Genomic DNA, 20,109 nt, shown 5'->3' with positions numbered 1-20,109 from the left:
CAAAGAAACCAGCATCCCAGGCAACATGATTTCCACTCCCAACGCTCTCCCAGACTGATGGGTTTGTGGGGGAAACAACAAAAAGAAAAGTATTCTGCTGAGGTCTCAGCACTAAAAAAAAAAAATCTCCCCTCATTTGAGCAAACACCTGATTTAAATTTTGAAAAAGTGAAAATCTGTAACAGTCACACACAAAGAGAGAAGACTGTGCATATGATAGTTGTAGTAGAGGGTAGAAGGAAGAGGATGCAAGAGGCTAGGGGGAAAAAAGGAGGAAAAAAAAACTGAAGGGAAGGGAGGAGACTCACAGTATTATCTTGTCCAAAAGAAAAGAAGTAAGGTCCACTGCAGCACCAGGGATTACACCTGTCATAGATCTGCTACCCCTACCATGGTTATAACTGAATACAAAATTAGATAAATAAAAACACGCCGGATATTACAGTAAACAAGTGAAAGAAATAAGCTGGCAACCGTATGGAATTTAAAAAGATTGTGTACCCCACCTGGGCTGGCTCCAGGGCTCCTCCAGGGGTGTACAACAGGCACAATGCACTGATGGGGAGAAGCCAGTCTGCTCTTGTCTCTCGTCCAGAACAGTAGGTGTGTGGGTGGCTTTATAACTCTCTCACCTGTGCCACTCTCAAATAAGCACCCCCCAAAGAAATGTGGGACATGCCCACACACAATCACAGTCCTGTCGGTGCCATTCCACACACATCTTTCCATTCCTACCCTGCAGTCACGAGTGCATGCTCCCCAATCATGGAGGCGGTCCTATTCATGGGATCGTCAACTCCTGATTAATTGGGAGTAGAAAAAATACAATTCAAAGAATTCCCAAACCACTTGGGATCCATCCTAATTAAATTTATTGCCAAGAGCTGATAAATAGCAATGCAATTGGCCCATCTCACTTATCATTTCTCTTTTCTTTGCCTACTTACTTCGTGGGTTATTGAGCTGTGAAATAGCTTGGGGAGGGGGAGAGGGACGGTAACAGCTGGGGGCCCAGACAATCCACTAGGATAATCTGCTCCTGAATAATCTAGAGTTGATCACAAGCTCTTCTTCAGAGAGCCAGGCACTCCTCAGTCAGAACACATTCCAAGCTTCACTATCCCTGCCTATTTCTTGATTTTAAGACAAAGGTAGGGAGCATTCTTGGTGGACACATCTTGGCTGGATGTTTTCGGAATGGTTATCTTAAGGTGAACATTTACATACCATACCTACCTTTTTTCTTAAGTGCATAAACCCCTAACACTACTCAGATGGCTTGGGCTTTGAGATTGGCTCTTTTCATGGTTTTTTTTTTTTCTTTTTTTTTTTCTTTGAAACTTTTTTTTTTGGATTTAAAAAGATGTCCTCACTGCACAAGTGACTACAGGTTACAGGCAAGGATGGGAGATGGAGGCTTCAACACAACTCATTGCACTTAGAACCGTCACTAACCGAAACACCGTTTGCTTGTCAACAATGTACCCTTAACAGCAGGGAGAAACTTCTTTATAGTCTCTGCTTCAGACAAGATTTACATCTTTCTCCAAGGCCAGAGCCAGTCGTGAGCACAAGTCTTGTTTCTTGTCGACCAGACCCAATCCTCTGGCACCTTGTACCCCCTTCCCCAGCAATCTGCTCGGCCTAGGTTCCAGAGGCAGCTGGAAGGAAGCAGCTATGGGCTCATTCAGTTCTGTTTGCCCAAATCCAGAAGCCCTAGGAAAGTCCTGTCTGAGTCTTGACTCCTGACCCTTGCAGCGGCTGGAGTCGGTACTGGTGCACACCCCCACTCCCGCGGTGTGGGTAGTGCTGTGAATTGGAAACCGCAGATACCCTGGAGGCCTGGTAGGCAGTGGACTGCCCAGCACTGGGCAGACTGATAGTCCGTAAGTCTGATGGCAACGACGACCTAGAGTTCTGAGGAAAGGAGGTGGAACTCAGAGTTCCTGTGCTGGACTGGGAAACCGAGTCTGAGGTCGGTGAGTCTGAGGGGCCCTGTTGGGTAGGGCTAGCAGCACTAGAAGGGCAGCTCCTCCTTGAAAGATTGCTGCCCGTGCTATTTCCAGAATGTGGCTGGCTGCTATAATACCCTGGTGTCCCCGTAAACTGGGCCAACGAGTCTGTGGACACAGGGTGGGCAGGGCTGGAATAGGATGTAGAAGAGAGGGAAGATTCTGAAGAACCATGAGAGGGGGCGTTTCCAGATCTCAGTGCAGTAGTTCGATAACTGTATCCTGGAGACTGGGTGGGATGTCCTCGAAAGGGGGAGGAACTTTGTTGAAGGAGGCTTTGTGATTCTGTCCGTGGACTATCACACTGCAGGAGCTAGAAAGAGTTGGGAAGAAAAGCATAAAGAAGTGAAAAAGTCCCTACTTAAGCTCTTTAAGTTTGTGAATATTTAAAATACTCTCTTTTTTCTTCATCTTCCTAACCATTCATTCTTTTTAGGACATTAAAGATGGCAAAATGGCTATCTCTGGTCACTTTATTTTTCTGCCATGATTTATTACTTGAAGGTGAGCAGATGACTTATTTCCAAGGCTGCTGAAATTATATGCAAAGATGACATCTCAACTGCAAAAGATGGCCAGGATCACAAACATTTGGAATCCAGAACATACTCCTATGCCCAGAGATGAGCAATTTCTCGTCTCACCTGGTAGCTGTATCTGGAAGGGCTGTAAACGGTTGCTCCTTTAGAGAGAGCTGAGCTCAGTGTCTCCGGGCCTTCTCCATCTGCAGGGTCTGGAAGGTTAATACAAAACCAACTTGGCTTCTTAGAATAAGTGAGAAATAGCCATTGTTCATTCAAATCACCAATGAAATCACTAACCCACGCTGCTCTCTTCCTGACAAATCAGATGAGTGCAGCATGCCAGAAGGGCAAAAGGAGTGGTTAATTATGGGCTATGTCTTAAATGTCTGATCTGATTCTTATCTTCTCCTTTCTCTTCATCATTCATCAAGGTAGATTTCCAGGCCTTTAGAGAGATGAGTTACAAAAAAGCATCCCTTGGGAAAAAAGAGCAGACAGAAAGCAAGCAATACTAGATCTTAAGAATGCTGAATTCCAAAAGACTAGAGACAAGAATGAGACGGAACCTTGTACACAGTGGAGCCCAACTACAGAAAGAGCCGACTCACCTCAGCCTAACATTTGGTATGAACTGTGTGGAGCCTGGCTCGTGTGTCCCTGAACTTGTTTGGCAGAAAGCCACAGGCTCACCTGAGTCTTTCTCTGTGATGTTACTCTCCCATGTGGGAGAAGGCTCTCCTTTTTGGGCCACCCTCACACTGCTTCGGAGGACTTTGGGGATGCTCCCTCCTTCTCGGAGTCGTTCTACTGAAGTGGGAACCATCCTGTGAAGGCAACCAGGTGCAAGTTTATGCCACAGGACTTTAGAGTCTGGAACAACTGAAGCTCTGACAAAGGTTGTACAACACAGCCTCTTAAAAACATCCTTTTAAACATCATTTTCCTCAGGATCAATTTAAAATAAGGTATTTTCTCTGCGCCAAACTACGTCAGGCACTGAAGAAAAAAACATAAAAAAAAAATCAATCAAGGAAAAAGTAAATTTAAGGATGTTACTTCTTTTAATCTCCTTTCTGAAATGCTAATAATTTTCCTCTGTGAAGTCATTGCCTGGCACATAGTAGTTTAAGAAATATTTCACAGGTTAATAAACATTATTCATTTGAGCCATGTGCCTTCTTTTGCAGCCTTCATTTCTTCAGTTCAAGTCACTGAACTGCTTTATTCTCTATTTCACTCATTTCATACTGAGTACTTGCCACTAGTATTATTTATTTGTGGTTTCCCCTAAACCAGACAAGTCCTTTCAGAATGTCATGTCTCTCTGTATATACTAGCTGTGTGACTTGAGACTTCTGTTGGTAATTTAAGTGAAATTGAGCTGAACTTCTGACTTACCTTTCATATAAAATGAGAAAATAGAAAAAGCAATATTACTGCCCAACAGATACTAATGCTCATCTGTGTCCATAATTGTATGCAGTCCAAATTGGTGTTCCACAGACTTGGTGGCAATTCTTTGCTTCTGTAAGGCTGGGAGGTTGTGGCTGATACTATTAAATCAGTTAGATGGCACTGCACTTTGGCTGGCTTTCTCAGATAAGTGTTCCCATAGATTTTAGGTAAAACTGGGAAAGATCCATTTAATGATTAAAGCATCAAACATCAACTTACCACCTACTGCTGATATTCTCTTGAGGTCTGCAGTGAGATGAAGTGCCTCTGGAATCGGATGGGCTTACCGCCTCCAAATGGGACATAGAGGAATGCGATGGGGAAAATTTTTTGTGAGGAGAAGATGGGGTTCGGGTTGAGGATCCCTGCACACCATGGGCACCAGTGTCAGAAAGTGAGTTACTGCTGCCTTGCTCAGCTCCTGCAGACTTGCTTTTGCACTGTGCAGAGTCACCTCCCCCACCAGCAGAATTCTCCTTGGCTTCTTGTTTCCGTTTACGGTACTCCAGCAGGGATACCTAGGAAGCAAGTAAGAAACAGGACTCTCGCTAAACATTGTTAGTGGATCAGCAGCAATGGGGAAAGAAGATGGGACCTTAGTAAACCACTAGTGAGCCATGTAAACAAAGTAAACAACACTTGTAACTTTTTTCAGGTGTTAGATCTGAGCAGAGCTACATATTTAAATCAGTCAGAAATTGGTAAGACAAGACACTAGGAGATGACATCTTTGTTCACCAGTAGAATTCAACCTTTTTTCTGCCTTCAGAGAAACCTGTGAGGTCACAGTTACCCCAGTAACAGAAATGTGCTATCAGTTATCTGCAACAATGGTTAGCACCTAGAAAAGGGAGGGTGAAGAGTTGGGAGCTCAAGTAGTTTAAAAAAAAAAGCCTCCCAGGTGATTCTGATAGCTCTTCCTTAGGCCCTAGGAATCCTTACAGTTTTTGTTTTGTTTTGTTTTGTTTAAGAGAGAAAAAAAGAAATAACAATTGCTTCAGGGCTCTTAAATGTACTCGATTTTCTAAGACACACCCAGGGATTTATTACTGATTCTGTCTTACACATAGGGAAACTAACGTAAAACTAGAAATGATTTCTGGTTTCTGTTTTAGCAAGCCAGCTCTATTAAACCTACGCATACTTGGAAGTTTCTTCGCAGCTTGCTGTTCATCTACCTCATTCTTTCCTGACTGCCACAAGAGAACCCTCTCCCTGACCCACCTGGCACACCTCCTCTGTGCTGTTTTAGTACACTGTGCTCACACTGGCTATCGACCCATTATGTCTTGCTTGTTCCCCCACTAAACTGTACATTCTACAAGACCAAAGACCTAATTTATTTGGCTTTTTTTCTTTAACATTCAGCACAGAACTTGGCCCATACAGGCACTCAACAACATTTTTGAAATAAATCAGGATTTCAAGCACTGTTGTACATTAACAAATGAAACCAGAAATTCAAAGACTGTTTTCATTTCTGTTCTTAACAGTCAATGCTGTTCATGCAAGTCTCCTAAACCCACTGCTATCTTATTCCAAATTATTTGGTAGTTTCCTCTTCTTCTATCCACTTAGAACTCTCATTTTTTGTGCAAATTAAAATATAACAAAAATGCAAAGTTAGACAATTTTGTATATGCGTTTTCTATACCCAAAGGAGTTAATAATAAATTCTGGTCATGTATTTTATTGTAATGCAAGTATAAAAAGCCAGTAGGCTACATTTCACCAAGAATACTATGGATATTTTGCAATTATGTGAGACTGTCACACACATAGAACATTTAGCATTTCTAGTCCTGCCCAATAAATAAAAGTTGCTGTGCCAACCCAAAATACTCCCATGCATTTCCAAATGCCCCTAGTTGAAAACCACGGACATAAAAAGCGGCTTGGCTCTGCCCATCTCTACAAAGTCTCCTCTTGAGTCTCCCTACCTTTCCCCTGACACCAGGACAACATTCAACTGTTTGCAATCACATCACATCCCTGCCGCCCACCCAATGGAGTGTCAGTTACTTGTTCTGCTCCCTCTTCTGTAACAACCTCACCCTCATTTGTTGTCTAATTGAGTCCTACTTAGTGTTTGAAATCAGCTAAATCAGTGACCTGTCACCCCTCACTCCACTACCCCTCAAACTGGCCAAGAGCCTCTTTTTGTTATTAAGTACATAACATTTGTTATGTACTCACCACATATCTGACTAGGCTCGGTTTCCTGGTTAAGATGTTCCTACCACATCTGAACAACTCCTTTGGAGCATCCACCACCATTGTAATTAATCGTTTATTAATATAATTAATTATCTGCTAAGCTCAGTCTCACTTGCTATAAGCTTCATCAGGGCAGAACCTAAGAGGCAATATAGCATGGTGGCAGTAAGAGCATGCAATCTGGAATCAGACAGACCTGGGTAGTGTCCTGGCTCTTCCGTTTACTAGCTGTGTGACCATGGACAAGTTATTCAACTTGCCTTTGTTTCCTCATCTGCAAAATGGGAAATTACCCATCTTACAGGATTACTGTGAGGATTAAATGCATAAGAGCTTAACAGTGCCTAGAACATGGGAAGTGCTAACTAATACAATTAATTAGCATTATTCTTTTTCACTGTTCTATCCTTTGAACTGCCTAGCAAATGTACAATATGTATATGGTAGGCATTTAAATTTGATGATTATTTACAACATTCATCAAATTGTATTAAAAGTCTTTCGCTGGACATAGCAGAGACCATGTCTTAATTATCTTTCTTTTCCTCACACTGAGAACAGTGCTGAACACACAGTGGTTAGTAACTTAGTAAATTTCTATCGAATGTTAATGCTCTTCAAAAAGCTCTATATAAAGTGAAAGACTTACCTTTTTCCTCTGTGGTGGGTTCTGGGGGGCAGATGGGACTCCTTCACAAGCCCTTTCACTACCAGGTGACATGGATCCACGAGAGAGGTCTTTCATAAAACCATGCTCATATCTGCTGGAAAACCCTTCTGCCGGGGAACAATATCCCCCATCCAAATGTAAAGGCTTCCTATCCCCTACTAGGGGAGACCCTCGATATAATCCATCTGCTCGAGGCATAGCGTTCAATGGGGAGTAGGCATACATTAGGTTAAACTCTGTCCGAAATGCCTGGTCCGAGTTTCTCACAAGGGTCTGATGTCCATCGCCACTCCTGCTTGGAAAGCCAGTGTCAGAGGTGGGCCCAATCGAGGGATGAGGAGCCAGGTCAGAATGACCTGAGTTGATCAGGGAAGGTCTGTCAGCACAGCTGTTAGTGTTGGAGTCAAGGTAGCCTACTTTTGTCAAGTCCAGGTCTTTTCGGTGACAAAGCTGAAAGAATAAAAATCAATGGAGACATGGGATAGGGAAGAATGGAAAGAGTTAAAGGGCGGAAAGAAAGGGAGACAAGAGGGGCACAATTGAACAGGAAAGAGGAATGGAAGCAGAAGAGAAAAAGCTATTAACATCTGAAAGAATCCCATGTAGCAACAGTGTATACAGGGCAGATCACTAAAGAATCCTCATCTTTCCCAAAATGCTTTCAAGTCTTTCTGAAGAATACTGGGAAAACCAGAATTAGATAATTGGCCAAATGTGACTACTTTGCCTGCTTAGCCTTTCATCAGGTTTGCTGAGTTACCCTGCATTAAGGGACTGGCAGTATAATTAGGGATGGACCTGATCCCCATGTATGCTACAGACATGAGACTAGTGTCTTAAGATAACTGGCTTCTGATGTTATTTATTTCTAAATTAATATTGATGGAAAGTGGGAGGAAAAAAGGTGAAAGAAAGTAGACGAAATATTTAAGGTACTGGTTCAGTAAAGGAGAATGGCATTAAAGACATCAACCAACCAGTTCACTCATTTTCACTATTATTAAGTGGATATGTTTCTCACAAAACCTGGCCACCCTTTTCTTCTTTCTTTACCCTCTAACGTATGTCGACATACCACAAGACTACTAATGTCCATCACTGCAGAGTATCTGAAATGCTAAAATGTATAAAAACAAACCCTGTCTACTATTTGATTTTCACTGCCTCCTAATACCAAGATTTCCATGACTAGGGTCAACTAACTCTCTAGAAAGAATGGTTCAAGAAACCCAGATAACACACGTCAGCTTCCAAATTACACTATCTTGGAATCTTTAGCAGCTGAAGACACAGCGCTTTACTTTCCTCATAAGATAGTGCAAAACCACCCAAAAAACCTGTAGTATACTAGAATACCACCTTTCTCAGTTTTACATTGATCTATAAAATCCTACTTATTCAGATTTTGGTCAACTGTCACTCAGTTCAATACTAATTTTTTATTAGAAGGAAGTGGGGTTAACAGTTAACTTTTAAAAGGTTTTGAGAGACTATAGCTTTCTCTTTAAGAGGAAAAGTTCCATATGGACTCATAGAGTCAATTACTACATTTGTCCAAATCTTCTAATAGTTAAAAAATGCTACCAATAAAATCTGAATTTAGCATCTCCACTGTAGTAGGGTTTCTGAGCAAAGCACTCAACCAACCAGTTGATGTCTGATATCCTAAGAGATAATACTTGTACGGCAACCATATCCCAACCACTGCAGAATGGAGGCCTGTGTCATAAAAGCCATGGGCTGACAGTTTCCTTGTATATGCATTAAGGATTGATAAAGAAAATGTAGAAAGTGGAGAAATATGACTCTCCTGTCCTAAAGAAGCTGCTCAATCAACCAAAGCTGAAAACAACAGAGCTCTCAGATTAACCTGGGAACAGGCATAAATCACAGCCTAACTTCTCCAACATAAGCTGCTCCTTTATCAGCTCAAGATAATAAATATCAAAAGACAGGTCCTATTAACTTTTGATTCAACTTTTCTTATTTAACAGACATTATTTGTTAGATTTCCTTTAACGAGGCTCCTCTATCACATCTTCGGCCTCCTTTAAACTTTACTTTTAGATTCTACTTTTCTTTTAAAAGAACTCTTTAACCACCCCCTCCCCCAAACAACAACAAAAACAAACCCCACCAGGCACACACACAGGCACTTCATTTATCTCCACCTATATTGAGAGTTCTGAGTAATCACAGTCACACATGGCAAGATTCATTCAACTTACAGTGACCGAATGGCCACCCTCCAGCCCAGCACCCCATTCACTTGGATACCTCAGCCCTTCCCACACACTCATGCACACTCACTCTTAACCTCCAAGTGTGATTGAGATGGTGTGATAACTACCTCGGGTGACAGGGACTCGGGCCTATTCGCAGGGTAACTCTCAGGGGAGGATATGTTCTAGAGGAGGGAAAAGCATCTTGTTATTCATCTACTTGAAGTCAAGAAGCAAAACAAAACAAAAAATAAAGTAAAAGCAAGCATAGATGGTTAGCCACAACTTTTTGCAGGGACAGGAGTAGGGATAAAAATGCACAGGGGAAATGTTTAACTACAGAATTCATCTCAACAGACAGAATGACTTGTTAAAATGCTTCCTGGTGCCTTAATGTTTCATGCTATAAGTAAACATCTCAAGCAGATCTTAGGAAAGAGATGGGTGAAATTTTACACTGTTACAGTTGACCCTTGAACAACACTGATTTGAACTGTGCAGGTCTGCTTTTATGTAGATTTTTTTCAATAAATACAGTACTGTAATCATATTTTCTTTCTTATGATTTAAATATTTTCTTTTCTCTAGCTTACTTTATTCCAAGAAGATATAATACATATAACATTCAAAATGTGTATTAATCAACTGTTTATGTTATTGGTAAGACTTCTGGTCAATGGTAAGCTATTGGTGCTTATGTTTTGGGGGTGTCAAGTTATACGTGAATTTTTAAATGAGTGGAAGCTGGCATACCTAACCCCTGTATTGTTCAAGGGTCAACTATATATTTCTTTCTATGTTAGATGAGAGTTTAGCAACCTATAGTATTTGTTATTGCCTGGCACCCTACCACTTAATCCTTCTAAGGAGAACCTTTTTCCTTCTTCACCCTACACCCCATTCTGAACATCACACTTCCTCATTTTATGAGACTCAGGCTCGCCACTGTTATTCAGGGAAACTGCTTAGCATGCTGGGGCTGACAGGGCTAGGGAGATAGATGGCCAGTTCCTCTTATGAGTTATAGAAGATATGACTGATAGAATCTTCAGCTCATAGATGAGATAGTTCTTGGCATAATCTAAATGGATCTGAGCACTCCCTACCAATATTCTCTTATGTTAAAATTCATTGTACTTTTAGCAACAGAGTGGGGGAAGCAGGTGTCTACACTTCAAGTCCCTGTGTCCTAAACAAGTTTACACTTATTAGGGCGTTCACCTGAGGCATCAATTCCATATCAAACAGAAACTGGGCAGTGAACTCTAAAGGGAAGATGTGAACTGTACAATGAGAGAATGATGGCGGTAGTTGTGACAAGGGTTTAGGGTGCCAGGGGTAAGGTAAGAGGGGCAGGGGATGTTCCTTATGTTGTAGACTATGGACATCTGTGTCTGTGGTAGGGGAAATAAGGCTGCTTTAGCAGAGCCACATATTGGCTGTTAGTTTTACTTGGTGGGATGGGTAGTGTGAGATGGATAGTGGAATATGGATCTATTTCAAGGCAGGAAGAGAAGAAAAGGGTCATTCTGGTAGAATGAAGGGGCTGATTAAGTCTGCCTTCCTAATGTTGCTTTCATTCTTTTTCCTTGATGCTTCCTCCTCCTCATGATCATGTTTCCTCAACTCCTTTCCTTAGCATCGGAGAGATTTCTCACTTTTCTCCTGGAATGTTTATTTTTCCTTTCAAAAACATTCTTTCCCCATCCAAGCTGATCTTTACTTGTAACACCTATTGGATATTTCTCTGTGTCACAGTTTTGGATGGAAATAAGGCTCCCAACTACCTATTCTAGAAAATAGAAAAGAGCGTGGCAATTAGAATGGTGATAAGGATGGTCAGGATGGCGAAATGTTTTTTTATTGATTAGAAAGGCAATATATTTCCTCAGTTAAATCATGGGATTAAAATAGTAGAAACATGCATTCAACTTCTTGAAGGGATGGGCTATTTAATATTTTTCTTTCCCTCTTGGTATTCTCACATTATGCTTAGACTATGCATCACTAAAAGGATCTTTAATTTTTTTAAAATGGTAGAACACATTAAATTTTCAGTGTTTCATAGTTATCTAAAGTGCTACACTGAGTGCCAAACTTGGCTGTTTGGGAAGGCAACTTACCTTCTCATTTTTGTAATTTCATGTTTAATTATAATAAAACCTGAAATGACAAAGTATTAAACCCTATTCCTATAATATATTGCCAACAAGGTGAATATCCTTTAATGCAATTTTACTTATCAAATTGTAGTTGCTAACTAAAAAGTTAATTGTAATTATACCAGGTAAACTTAGTAAGGGCTGAATCAGCTCCTTTACTACCTGGTTAAAAAGAATACCACAGGGAATTTGTTAAAGAGTAACTTTCCTAGACACCAAATGTAACCAGGAAATCTTTTTACCCCCCAGAAAGATCTGCTCCAAAAGTAAGTTAATATGATCTAATTGAAGTACAGAACATAGTTGTGTCTCTTGCTTTCAAGGCTGTTAGCTATCTCTGAGTTAGTCATTTAAAAGTCCAGGTATTTTTAATCCCCATGCACTCATAAAAGCTGAACAGGGAGGATGACACTGGTTAGAACATTCACCTTTATAAAAGAACACATCTGTAGAAATGCAAGCTAGAGGCAGAGCTGAGTGTGTTTAGTGACCAGAACAAATTTTTCTGAGAAGGAAAAGACAGTATCTGTTTGATTATAAATCAAAGCAACATGCAATCGATGTTTTTTTATACACATGGAAACCTCAGCAAACCTGCTGTCGCCCGAACTTGAATTAATTGATTCAGAATTAACTTTCTGAAACAGCTGATATACATTTCTAACTTAATCCAGAGAGTGAATGCAACCAATTTTGTCTTAATAAATGCACGTCGCTAGCTTCTATGTCTCATTCTTAACACATTATAAGATGGAAAAGTAACCTGAAGTAGGAAAAAACCTCTCACTTGCCATATATCATATCCCAATGCTTTCTAAATTTCTGTTCACTGAGGCCATAATGAGACTAGAAAACAACAGGGAAAGACACTTCACTGATTTAGCCTAGAAACAGAAACGATTGTTATGAGTTCTTAGGCTGGTATCATTAATGATAACGCGGCAGCTAGAGGCCTATGTTAACCAAAGTATAGACTAAAGACAAAGATGGAGATCTAGCATGCTTACTACCTAAAGTTAAGAGACTGATGGACTGCATGCAAAAGGCAAACAAATGTCATCTGTGGTAGAATTATTCCTATTTTGGAAGTACAGAGACTGCCAAGATGAGAGGCTATCAGGTAACAGTTCACACTGACCCTGAGGTTTCCCATTCTCTTGGTGAGACAGGCAAGGAACATGGTAAAGAAGCATTTGAAATGATATTATATTTGAAATGAGGTGTAAATGATGACTTCATATTCAGCACTCCCAATAACCAAACCCAAATCACCTCAAACTGCAGAGGAGTATTGCAGCGACTAGCAGTAAGAGATGTGATTGGTGAGAACATGAGGCTGTATCCATTTCGACATTCCTCTTCTGGGTGAGATGGGCCAGGTGTGGTCAGCTGGGGGCTCTTTGAGCCTGGATTGGGAGGGGGTGGTGTGACTGGAGAAAGAGGTCTCAGTAACTTGGTGACATTCTGCTCCATCAAATAGCGAGACTTCCATTTCTTTAATGGACTCAACAAGTCTGTGAAATACAAAGCTTGGATGAGAGGACAAAACCATAGCTTAAAAGGAGGCTCTGTAATAAAGCCATTAATCTATAACCCACAATGGCTCTTAACTCCTCTTTTGCCTCATCCCATTGTTATCTCCTGCCATCAAACCAAAAGCCCAAAGAAGCTTAATTGCCACACTTAAAGTCATTTTCAAAACTATTTCCCAGAAAATTGCCAGATGAATCGGACACTTCTGACTGATCATGGACACTTCTGACTGAGCTAATTAATCTCTTTCAATGCAAAATATAATTTTTTTTACACTGAGTTTCCAAAAATCCCAAATCTGTGTCACTTTGTTAAAATCATCCTCTATTTAACGGTCACCAGTACAAGCTTCTGAAATGCTAATACTTCTTTTATCTTCTCTTATTTATTTTTTGCCATTTCCCAGCAGCTTTCTCTAACAGTCTGCTTCAGTAGGAAAGTTACACATGATTACCTGATCCATACCTAGCCCCTAGTTTCTAGAGTGCTTCAAACTGTGAAATTTCTATAAAAACTCCCAGCCATTTTCAAAAACTAGGTTAGTACTTTTTCTCATAAGAATATCCTACTTTCTATACTGCTTAGGTCCACTTAAAAAGGAAGTTACTACTCTGTTTCAGTGACCACTTAGGCCAAAGTACCTATCTCACTTTCTCAGAGGAAAAATTAACTTTTATTATTTACAACAGTTAAAAGATATTTATTTACTTAATACCTACTATATGAAAACCACTGAATGAGGTTATATGGGGGAAATGATCATCACGTAGTCTATTTAAAGGGGCTTACAAATTTATGTATGAGAGAAAATACATGTAAAACATGTTTAATATAAGTTTAAGAATCTCAACAGAGGTGATCACGCTGCGTTGTTAGTGAAAAATAATTATGCTTTTAAGTACTTATTATGTAGCAGGCACTATAGTTCAGGCTTTATATGAATTATCAGATTTAATCTGAACAACTCCATAAATCCAGCACTATTATTATCATCCTCATTTAAAAGATGAGGAATTTGATGTGTAGAGAGACAAAGACGAGATAATCTGGCTCCTATCTATGTTCTTAAACACTAGGTTAAATTATATCCCCCCAGCTTGGCAGAAAGAGTAACATTTACCCTAGGCCTTTGAGGGCACGTTTTGGAACAGTAGGTCATGATCTGAGCTATCCTTCAGGAAGATTACTCTGGCAACAATGGTTAAGATAAGATTAGACACTGGGAAACCATTTGGAGTTAATGGAGTAGATAACAGAGTTAGGAGACACTGAACTACAGTAGCTGAAACAGAAGTACAATGCAAAAAGTACTGGAGATGCATATTTTCCTTTCTGATATCTGAGAATTTATTTTCCTAGATTGGAAGTATATTCGAATTTTCCTTTTGTTCCACATACTAAATTTTCTTATTTTTCTTTTCTCCTTTTGAAAAGTGCCTAGGTATAAAAACAAACAAACATGTGATTCATGACTTATATTTAGAATACCTTCTCTATATTTCAAGAGTCTTAAACAGTCAATCTTTTAAAACACCTCTATATTGCTAGGTCCAACACTGTAACTACTAAAGGCAATTATATAAGTGATGAAGTTCATTGCAGTAAAGTTAGAAAGTACAAGTGAACTCTCTCAAATCAACTTACAGGTTATTCACGTAACATATATTTACTGAGTATTTATTATGATCATCATATTCAACAAAACATGCCTAATGTCCGCCTTTGTGAAGTTTATGGGCCAGTGGTCATTTACCTACTTTTTTTCTATCGAAAGCACTATACTTATGAAAAAGTTTTTTCAAGCTTCATCTTTCCTGTCATACAGAGCTTTCAAATTTTATGTGGTTAAATCTATCTATCTTTTATCATTTTTAACCTTTACTCAAACGCTTCCCAAGACTATATAAACAAACATCCACATATTTAAACACATGACATTTTTACACCCCTCCCCGTCCACCATTAATGCGCTGCTAATCTCCTGGTGTATTTTCCTCTAGACCTCTTTCTTAAGATGGCCTTATTAACTCTTGCCTAGATCGCACTGCTCAACAACCTACAACTTTCACTCAGAAATACATGGTAAAGTTCTTTCCATGACAATAAACAGAAATCTACAATTAGCTTTTAATGGCTGTATGGCATTCATATTATTAAAATTTAACTAATTTAAGTACTTTTCAAAAATTTTTTTGCTATTATGAATATGCCTCAATGACCAATAATCTTGTTCTTACACATTTCTGAATTTATTTTTTAGAACAAATGTCTAGACGTAGAACTGTTAAATGAAAAAAATATTTCTACAGACTCACTAGCTTTATATTTATTCTTGTGTGAATTGTCAGCTCATGTTCTTTAGCCTGCATTCTAGAGGTTTTGATTTTGTTCTTCATTTTCAATGGCTCTTTAAATAATAAGGATGTTGACACTTTGTCAAACATAATTATTTTCTCAGTTTGCTAACTGCCTTTTAATTTTATTCTTTTTTTTAGCTATATAATGTTTTATCTCTATATTTAATTTTTTAACTCAAATAGAGTACAGGATAGTGATTATTTCTTTTATATGCCAAATGGCTACCATTCTTCCAAAATATTTTATAATTATAGAACTATAATTTCTCTGGATTTGAAATATGATATTTACTCTATTAGACCCTGTTATATACATACTGGGCTTAGTTCTCAATGTTATTTTGTATACTTGCTGTCCAAACAGCATTAATATCGACATACAGTTTTAAGTAAAATTGTTTGGGCAATACCAGTTATTCTACTCTAGCTCTCCAAACTATTTTGACTATTCTAGCAAATTTGTTCATGTCACTGAACTATAAAAATCATTTGTCAACCATGTTGATCTACCACCCTCTAAAGTTAGAATTTTAATTGGTGCTGTATTAAATTCATGAGTAATCTGGGGAGAATTCACAGCACCATGGCATGAACTTTCAGCTACTCATGCCTTCACTTATATACCTCTTCATACAGATTCATCACATTTCTAATTAGGTTTACTCTCTAGTGTTTTCTATTTTTTGGTTACTACTGTAGATTGGACGTATTTCTCCCTTTATGATAACTCAATGTTATTGTTAATGTATAAGAATATTTATATATTTTTGTACCCAGCTACCCTTTTGATCTCCACCAGTTTTTCTGTTAATTTTTTTTCCAGATGCGTCATAACTGGCAACTGTTTTCAGACAGATATAAATAAAAGTAATTTTATTTTATTATTAATCATTAAATTCATTTACTATGCTATTACTTTCCCTCCTTCAATTGGCCTGCTAATAAATTATTTATATAAATAATAGTGAACCACTCGTATATTCCAAGGAGAAATTTTATTTAGTCATAATATACTACCTATTCTTTTAATAATCTTATAGATTCAAGATTCAGATCACTGAAATCTAATTCAGAAGTAATATTACGCTTTTTTTGGGGGGGGTTAATTTAATAAAATGAATTGAGTAAAAAATTTTAATGATTCTGCATAGTAGTTCATTAACCACTAATTCTTTCATTCCTTTATCAACTGAAATCCAAGTTGTCTTTATCCTATATTTTTGCAATTATCAATAATTCTATGACTAATGCTTTGTGCCAAAATTTTGGTTCACACTTATTTCTGTAGAATAGATACCTAGAAGAACAACTACTAGATTAAGGAGTATGAATATTTTTAATACCTATGATAGATCTTATCAAATTGTTAGTAGGGATAATACTCCGTGTCATTTTTATTGCAAATCCTTTCTCCCAATATATTTGTCCTCTGTTATTTCAGAGACAATATAGAAAAAGAAACATTGTTTATCCAAGTTTGATTTAAAGAAGTATTTAAATATGTGTAGAATTTGCTTTGGCAAGAATCTTAATCTTTTCTATCACCCAAATAAGATATTTTCTTGGACTAGCACTGAACTAATTTAATTACTAGCTTCCAGCTTCATATTAGAAGCAAGTTTTATACTCACAGGAAGTGTATGTCTCATTATTCCTTTTCAATTTTTTTCTTGGTTCATTTCTTTTTTTTTTTAAGATAAACCTCAATATCATTTAATCAAATTTCAAAAACAAGCTTGTTTGATGGAAACTATATCGTCAGAGAGAAAGAGAGAGCATGCGAGCATGTGCAAATAAGAGATATACTAATTGATTACATTTACTCTTTCCATTAAGAAATATGAAGTTTCTTTTCATTTCCTCAAGACTTTAAAAATATTTCTTACCAACAGTTTGCTCTACATGTCCCACTAATGTTATTCCTAGGCAGTTTCTTAGTTTTGCTAACTTCGGGAATAAAAAATTTTCTTCATTAATTTTCTTAGCACATAAATGCTATTAATTTTTGCATATATACCGCTTATTAAACTTATTAATTCTACATTTTTCAGTAGATTTTTAGGCTCTTCTAGGTATATATTCACATAATTTATAAATAATGAATATTATAAACTTACCTAGCTCAATAGAAATATCTTTCATTTCTAGACAACTTTAGCTTTTAGGAAATTAGAATCTTTAATCTTTAAGGTACTGTCTGTCACGTCTAATTTCTGTAAATGCTCTATAAATGCTCAACAAGAAAGAGTTCGAATATTGACAGTAGTAATTCCTCTTATAGGCCTGATACTGTACTAAGCACTTTACACATATCATTTAATTTAATATCCTATTAGTTCTATGAAGCAGATATTACTATTCCCATTTACACATTGGGCTCAGATATGTTTAGTAACTTGCCCAACATCATATAGTTAATAAAGGGTAAAGCTGGTCTTTGAATTCAGGTCTGTTGGAGTCTTTCTACTATATCGATCTGTCTACCTTTCTTGATCAACATCTCCTTGGTCTTTTTGAGAAAACAGACAAATCAATAACGCCCCCCCCCAAACAAACAAAACTCCTAAACCAAGAAATAAAAATAATTCCGTGTAAAAATAATTACACGAACTTGTAGCAATATACAAATCACCCATATGACAACTGCTTGGTTTGAATTAACACTGTCCATCTATTTATGTTGCTACTTAAGGGCAAGGTGTGTCCTTTGCATGTTCCTCACTGCTAGAGATGAAAGCATTAAGTTCAATAAGGGTTGGTAACTAACAGTCCCAATTCCATTCCAAACAAGGCACATAGTAACACAGGCACTTTTTTTAGGAGTCTTTGCTGGTCAGGACATGAACTGCTACACAACCTCCCTTTCCAAACTTCAAATATGGACACACATCATACACAAATACAAATGTGCATATGTGTGCATACTAAATGGAAGATTTCAGTTAAGTTATATATTCTCACTATACTGTAAAGGTTGCCAATAAATTGATAATATTCAAGGACATCTGGTTTGAGTAAATTTCCCTAAATCTCTGAAGAAGTGAGTAAAGTACTTTAAATATACATTATCATTTATATTCCAGATGTTCCACGGTGGGATTTTTATCTTGGGATTACACATGTGATAATTTGTAAGGTATAATCCAATCCAGAGACAGAAGAATATACTAAGTCAATAATTTGGGGGGGAGGGGGGGGTTGGTGGTGGAATTTTTAGTAGCCTACTTTTCCCCAAATACATTATACAAAATTTTAATATAAAGTAGATATTAGACAAATCTATTTAAGTTTGTATTTACTCAGTAGGTCGATGAATAGAAATGAAGTGGTTTTTATGAAAATCTGAAATATTATCATGTTAGCTGTAGCCTTATATGACTTTTAGCATCTAATTTATTTTGGCATTTTGCTCTGATTGCATAATAACCACAAAATTTAGAGATAAACTTATGAAAATCACAGAGAACTTTTCAATTAAGCTAATATTGGCAGGAGAAACTGGTAAAAAGACTGTTTCAAAATAAGTAAGTTGGTGTCATAAGTTCATGCACCAATGATTTCAACTGCAATTTAATCAAACTCCTTGCAAGAGTCACTGTGAAAAACAATGGATAAGATGACTTTTCATGATCCTGTAGTTTAAAAATTTATGAGGACTTTAAATTAGATTCAGGGCCATGTCCTCTAAAAATAATTTTTGCTAACTGTGCAAGCACTTTTAAAAACAACCAATTCATAATAATTTCTTATTTATTTCATTCATCTCCTGACCCTTGAACCAAGCCATACCCAACTCAATAACCTACAACAGTGTCCCACACATCTTTATTTTCCCTCTTATAAATATGGATAAAGATTTCCTAAACTTACTACTTTAAATGTATCTAACCTTTTAATAACCATTTCTGCTGTTATCTGTACACTGTCTAGTTCCTTCTTTGTCGTCCTGGGAAAACTGATCCCTGACTTGAGATCTCTTTCTTCCTCTGTAAAGACAGATGTAAAGTAACTATTTAGAGAGCAAAGCTATTTCCTCTTTGTATCAGACTTTTTAAAATACTCATACTGAAATTTTTTATGTGGACCTGAAATAATCGTTGCTCATATATTCCAAAAAGTACATACCTGCATTGTCTTTGTAGATACTAGAAGTGTTACTATTCTCATTACTTTGGTATAGATGCTGAGTTCTAGTCTCTTGCGGTACAGATGATGTTTGAGTCATTCCTTCTTCCAAGGCTTGCTTTATCCAGCGCTATAATGGGAAAAATCAGGGAATTGTTAATAATCATTTAAAACTATTTAGTATACCTATTTTAAATGCATTAACCAAATCATTACATATCAACTGGTGAGAGATGCAATCCAACACATTCATTCAATTCCACAGTCAAGTAATTTTTTTGCCTTGTGTTTCAGCACATTAGAATATTGCCTCATCAATTCCTTCTACTGCGCAAAATTGAGAAAACCTGGATTACACATGAGATCTCATCAAAATATCAAAACCAATAAAAAATGATTACTACTCAACTTTTCATATGGTTTAGAATGGGGTAAATGGGAAGAAAGAAATCTTTGCATTTAAGAAAGACTCAGATCATATAGATAAAACTAGTACATAAGTGCCTAGAAGGAAGATAAAAGGTCTTTTAAGAGTAGCCTACCCTGTGCTGGGGATATCTGAGGAAGTAATAGAAAAGATTCATAGGAAGACTTTGAATGAGAACAAATAGCTCTTCACTACGAAAATACTTCTAAAACGTCTACTATCAAATGGAATATCCTTGAGTTTTTTCTCCCTATCAAGTGGTTTGGTTAAATTATGCATGAATAATGAAAATCACCAGAATGACCTGCAGAAATCAAAAAGGGGAAAAAGTCAAAAGGAGCTCTCTTAATCAGTCACATTTTTTGTAGTGAATATTGGAATCTAAAGGAGGAATAAATTTAGGTC

At 37.6% G+C, this 20,109-nt stretch overlaps 1 protein-coding gene across 15 annotated transcripts in view; it reads right to left on the bottom strand.

Annotated features, from left to right (window-relative positions):
• Positions 1–1,290: 1,290 nt before the first annotated feature.
• SETD5 (SET domain containing 5) overlaps positions 1,291–20,109 on the bottom strand; it is a 72,623-nt gene continuing 53,804 nt past the window's right edge. For 8 of the 15 annotated variants that reach the window (XM_025050783.1, XM_025050787.1, XM_025050790.1 and 5 more), the window contains 8 exons: positions 19,278–19,407; positions 12,535–12,791; positions 9,229–9,285; positions 6,858–7,328; positions 4,211–4,509; positions 3,227–3,360; positions 2,657–2,745; positions 1,291–2,325 (listed from right to left, as the gene is read on the bottom strand). In XM_025050783.1, coding sequence (XP_024906551.1) covers positions 1,717–2,325; positions 2,657–2,745; positions 3,227–3,360; positions 4,211–4,509; positions 6,858–7,328; positions 9,229–9,285; positions 12,535–12,791; positions 19,278–19,407 — 2,046 coding nt within the window. In that variant the 3' untranslated portion in view covers positions 1,291–1,716. The remainder of the gene's footprint in view (positions 2,326–2,656; positions 2,746–3,226; positions 3,361–4,210; positions 4,510–6,857; positions 7,329–9,228; positions 9,286–12,534; positions 12,792–19,277; positions 19,408–20,109) is intronic. The other 7 variants (XM_015593707.2, XM_015593709.2, XM_015593710.2 and 4 more) reach the window with 3 other exon arrangements.

Source organism: Pteropus alecto, unplaced genomic scaffold (genome assembly GCF_000325575.1).
Source record: "Pteropus alecto unplaced genomic scaffold, ASM32557v1 scaffold75, whole genome shotgun sequence".
NCBI lineage: Eukaryota > Metazoa > Chordata > Mammalia > Chiroptera > Pteropodidae > Pteropus > Pteropus alecto.
The sequence above is the reverse complement of the archived record's forward strand: the minus strand, read 5'-3'. Positions and strand labels throughout refer to the sequence as shown.